General features: G+C 47.5%; 1 protein-coding gene across 1 annotated transcript; it reads left to right on the top strand.

The window, feature by feature from the left end:
* The first annotated feature begins 2,044 nt into the window (after window positions 1-2,044).
* LOC119805860 (ataxin-7-like protein 3B) lies at window positions 2,045-2,608 on the top strand. The gene has a single exon (XM_038317637.1). The coding sequence runs from the start codon at window positions 2,156-2,158 to the stop codon at window positions 2,447-2,449; it is 294 nt and encodes a 97-aa protein (XP_038173565.1). The 5' UTR covers window positions 2,045-2,155; the 3' UTR covers window positions 2,450-2,608.
* The last annotated feature ends 2,464 nt before the right edge of the window (window positions 2,609-5,072 follow it).

Below are 5,072 nucleotides of genomic sequence, written 5' to 3'. Positions count from 1 at the left end.
AACCTGTGATAGAGCCAATATGTCTGGTGAGGGACAGTGTTCTCTCCTGTACTCTCAGGAACCTGTAGGTGATAGTCTAGCAGTGTGGGCCCAATGATGCAGGAAGAACTGAGCCCTTCCCTTTCATCTTCAGGACTTGTAGCAGTCCATGCATAGTCCTCTGTCTATTGGTAACTCCTGCTTCATGTGGCACCAACAGGGTAGAGTGACTAGATGGCTGAGATCTCCCACATCTGCAGTGCGCTAGCAAGGAAGGGCCTAGTGTTAATGTGCAGTCCTTCCCAGCCTGTGTGCCTCATCCTGGGCTGCCATGCAGGATGACTGCCTCTGACCTTGTGAGTGAGGAGGGATCTGATCACTGGCTCCTGCTTCGGCTTTTTTTCATGCATTCTTGATTCAGGCTCCAAGATGAAGAGGGTGCCTTAGGGCGGTCCCATAAAGTAATACCCATGTCCAAGAGGTAATGGACATGGGCAATTGGGGATCAGCTCTCTTGGTACCAATCATGCCATCTGCTGTGTCTGTCCTCTGTCTTTTTGCTTATTTGTAACTTTCCCCTGGGAATAGCTGACATGCTTGTCTTTGGGTGGAAATGAGTTTATAAGTGAGAAGTGTTTCCTCCAGTCTTTCTGTTCTTTGGTAGATTCAAGGACCTTGATCTTCATAAGTCTGTCTGATTCTCCTGCATTCTCTTGATGGACAGCTGGGCTTGGATCCTTTTCATAAACAATCTCAGTGGCCTTAATGCATTGTGTCTCCTCTCCTTAAACTTAGTGGCTATTACTTCTGAGCAAAGTGCCCTTCATAGATCTAGGAGAAATCTATAACTCCATAACATTCTATCTCCCTTCTCTCACTTTTTTATCCTATTTCTGGAGTGCCATGTAATCTCTAGACTCTGTACCTGGAAATATATCAAGGTGTGGCAATTTTTATATCAGGATACTTGCTCTTGATATTCCATGTTATAAAGCACTGCTCAGAGGAGTCCCCAGAGTGACTATGTGTCATATTTTATATTCCATAATTTTCTCTCTTTCCCTTGCTAAACTCATCAGAATCACAAGACCATTAGGAGAGAAGAGGACAGAACAGAAAACTTCTTATGGACTGCCTTCCCAGAATGACAGTAGGATCTTTGTAGGTCATCTGGCTCATCCCTTTCCCTGGGCAGAGGTGAAAGACTTGTCATGAACAGCCAAGGCACTTGAACATGTAAAAGATGGAGGAGTTAACCCAAGGCAGCCCGAAGCAGTCACATAAGCAGAGTGATACAACACGCAGTTAAAAACAAAACAAAACAAACAAAAAAAAACAGCTAAGTGAAAACACAGAGATGCACGCACATAGACACAGACACACATACACACAAATCAGAACAAAATTGTCAGAATCTTAGAGTGACAAAGAACAGTGAAATCACAGACTGTGATCATCAATTTGGTCCAAAAACCTGAAGCTGTGACTGTAACATGAGGGGGCCAGGCCTGCTTGTTTGTTGGGGTTTCTGTCCAGCCCGGTACCCCACAGCTGGCAAGCCCCAAAGAAATAACACAGAGATCTCTATAAGTTATAAAGCTGATTGGCCCATCAGCTCTAGCCTCTCACTGGCAACTTTTACATCTTAATTAACCTATTTTTCTGATCTATGTTAGCCATGTGGCTCAGTACCTTTTTTCAGTGGGGCAGATCACATCCTGCTGCTTCAGTGATCTGGGCAGGAGTGGAGTGCATCAACTTCCTCCTTCCCAGAAATCTCCTATTCTCAATACATAATTTCTACTTCCTGTCTGGTTTTCCCACCTTTACCTCCTGCCTGGCCAATCAGCGTTTATTTAAAACGTGATTGAGGCGACCGGAAGAGGCCAGAACGGCTGGGTGAGGCGTTGCTGAGATGGTTGAGCGCTGAGCCGGGGCCGGGCTGCTGCTCCAAATCGCAGACGTGGTTGTCACCGGAGCCGAGCTAGCATTGGGGCTCCGGAGCCGCTTTTGCTGTCACCGCGGACGCCTCTGTCGCCCACCCGGAGGACGCGGCCCCGGAGAGGCCTGCAAGGCCTAGCCCGGCCCGCGGAGCCCGAGGCTCTGCCGTGAGTAAAAAAAAAAAGAAAGAAAGAAAAAAAGCAGCACCCTCTGCACAGCCGCTTCCCCGATTAAGATGGAGGAGATTTCGTTGGCCAACCTGGATACTAACAAGCTGGAGGCCATCGCGCAGGAGATCTATGTAGACCTGATAGAGGATTCCTGCCTGGGATTCTGCTTTGAGGTGCACCGGGCTGTCAAGTGTGGCTACTTTTACCTGGAGTTCGCAGACACTGGCAGCATGAAGGATTTTGCCATCCAGCCAGTGGAAGACAAAGGAGCACGCCGCCACCCACTCTGCTCCCTGCCCGGGGATCCTGGGAATGGGCCCCAGCCGGAGCTGCAGCGTTCCCCTCCCGAATTCCAGTAGTCCCCCCCAAACAAGTGAGAGAGGGGCGACAGTGACCAGGACAATAATGGAGAACTGGTCCCGTGGCTTGGAGGAGTAAGCTAAATTGGAGGGGGAGGGGAACAAAAAAAAAAGAAAAAGAAAAAAAAAAGATAAAAGCCCCAGTTACCTTTAAAGATCTTAGCATTTGAAAAACAAAACAAAACAAAACAAAATAAAACAAACAAACAAAAAAAGCCCAAAGAAGAGAATTTCGGAATTTGGATCCATTCGAAAGGGTACCCAGTGCCAGCTCTGAAATCCTGGGCAGGACAGTGTCCACAAGGCCTCGTGCTGCATTCTTAGCTCTGTCAATACACCTGGATGTACAAGATCCCCGTGCTGCCGTCAGTACACAGGTGAGCAGCTGTGTGCCCAGCAACTACAATTCTTTTGTTTCTCAGATTTGGATCTGCTTGATGTCAAGGGCTTCCTGCAGAGTTTGGATACTGTCGATGGTCAGGCCATGATCAGTCAGCTTCAGTGGACTGCTCCTCCCATTCCTAAGCCCCAACTAAATTGGGCCTCTTTGATACAAGTGAAAGTCGGGTACGAGACTCCAGACTCAGATACTAGAAAAATATCAATTCCCATTTGAATTTGGTAGGAAGCCCTGGACCTTGTCCACAAGAAGTTGAGAACCACCTGTTTCCCAGAGGTCCAGCGTTTTCAGTGATTTCCACTGATGTGGGGACAAGGCCTCGCCTTTGACTCGCCCGAAGCTCTGTCTTTCCATCTCATTCAGAGGCGGAGGTTTGGCAAAGGACACGGTGGTATACAAACAGTTGAAGACTTTGTTCTGATGCTGTGAGGAGAAAGTAGACATCTGCAACCGCATGCCACCTCCACCTGGAAGATGCATACCGTGAATCACCGTGGACATGTTTGGTGGGACAGTCTGTTCCTGCTTTTGAGTTACTGGTGATGTAACCAGCCTGTGGGCCTGACTCCATCACTATGACAGGTCACTGTCCTGTCAGGGACACCACCGAACTTCAGAAGGGCCCAGTGGCCAAGCAGAAGGCTGTTTGAAAACTGAGCCAGGAGGGAAGGTTTTCCATCTGCCCTCAGTAATGTGAATGAGTTCAGTGCTAAGGGCCCTGAAAGAGGCCTTGCTTACCTGGTATGGTTGTAGAATCTCTTCTCCCGTACATGGGGCAGTCAGACCTCTGCTGTGGTGAATGAAGACTGCCACCACCTTCTTGGCCCCCACAAATGACAGTGTTTCACTCGGTCCGCTGGACCTTCCTGGCAGCAGGGGCTGGCTTTTTGTTGTTGGAAGTTAGGAAAAGACCTCCAAAATTCCCTGACTTTGGAGGCTGGCGTAGAAGTGGAGGGGAAGTGAGTGGCTGTTTAGACCTGTCCTCTGTAGTCCCAGAGTGAGGGCTGATGGAGGGTAGGAGGGTGGGAGTCCTGAGGTGAGCAGAACAGACGATGCTGCTTTATTAGAAATGTTTTCTTAGCTCATTCTGTACCCCAGTATGGGTCCAGCCTCATCCGTCTGGCTTGGCCATGTTCCTGTCACTGCTTCACTGCCTATCTGGTGCAGCTCATGATTCCGGGTGCTGCTTGCCACGCTAGCTTTTCTCCTGACCGGTTTCAGTTCACCTTCCAGTGCCCTGCCTCTGAAGCCTACACAAGTTTCTTTTCTCCTTTTTTGATTTGTTTGTTTATTTTCATTTTTGTTGTTGTTCTTTTAAGTTTTTATGTTGTTGGTTTTGTTTTACCTGTTTTTATGGAGGACTAGTAGGAGGGTATTCACATGGCTCCTTCTGGATCGGGATGGGAAAGTAGCTTTTTTTTTTTTGTATTTCCAAGGTGGCTTCATGTCTGTATTTCTCTTATATAGGACTGCCTTGCTAGTCTCTCCCATGCTTTGTCTTGAGTTCTTCCTTCCCATTGCTACTTGGATATTTGCCTCTTGGGACTTACAGCAGAACCGTGAATGCTGGTATACACAAGATGGAGTTAGTGCTGCTCCATGTTTCTAACCCTATTGTGTAAGGATCTTCCTTTTCCCAGGTTCTATTTGAACTCTATGGACTGATTTGGGTTACTGTACTCAAGAGTTAAGGAAACCGTAGTGATTTGGCCTTGAGACTATCAATTGCCTTCTCGGAGTTTTCCAGCTCAGGGTTGGGGCCTAGTTACAGTTTGGATCCTCAGTCCCAAGAATTATGAGAGCCTAGAAAAAAAAATGAAACCTTGGCCAGGAACTAAAAATACTTTTAAAAGATACCTTCCTACATGAGTTCTGCACGCACCTTCAGTGAATTCAAAAGAAAGCAGTCTTAAGACTCCTGTCTACTTAAAGTGCTTGGGAAACCTGAAAGGGAGGAAGGCCATGGCCCGCTCACTCTTGCCTTCAGATAGGGAGCTCAAATGTGACTTTAATATTTTCTCTCTGGTCTTTTCTGGGTAGAACATAAGAAGTGGGTGGTAATTTGGCGTACTGGTTTGCTCATATTCCCGTTTTTGTTTTCTGTCTCCTTCATTTCCATTAGGGCCATAACTCCCCACACTGTGTAGATAGAAGGTGGGCTCAGTTCAGCTATTACTGCCCTGAGGGAAGAACTACTTGTTTGGGAGCTAATGTTCTCTGCCA

Source organism: Arvicola amphibius, unplaced genomic scaffold (genome assembly GCF_903992535.2).
Source record: "Arvicola amphibius unplaced genomic scaffold, mArvAmp1.2, whole genome shotgun sequence".
Taxonomy (NCBI): Eukaryota; Metazoa; Chordata; class Mammalia; order Rodentia; family Cricetidae; genus Arvicola; species Arvicola amphibius.
Note: the sequence above shows the minus strand (reverse complement) of the source record. Positions and strands in the feature narration are given on the sequence as shown.

Bases quoted from the DNA above. Each gene is read 5' to 3' on its own strand.
- LOC119805860 (XM_038317637.1), top strand. From the start codon at position 2,156: ATGGAGGAGATTTCGTTGGCCAACCTGGATACTAACAAGCTGGAGGCC.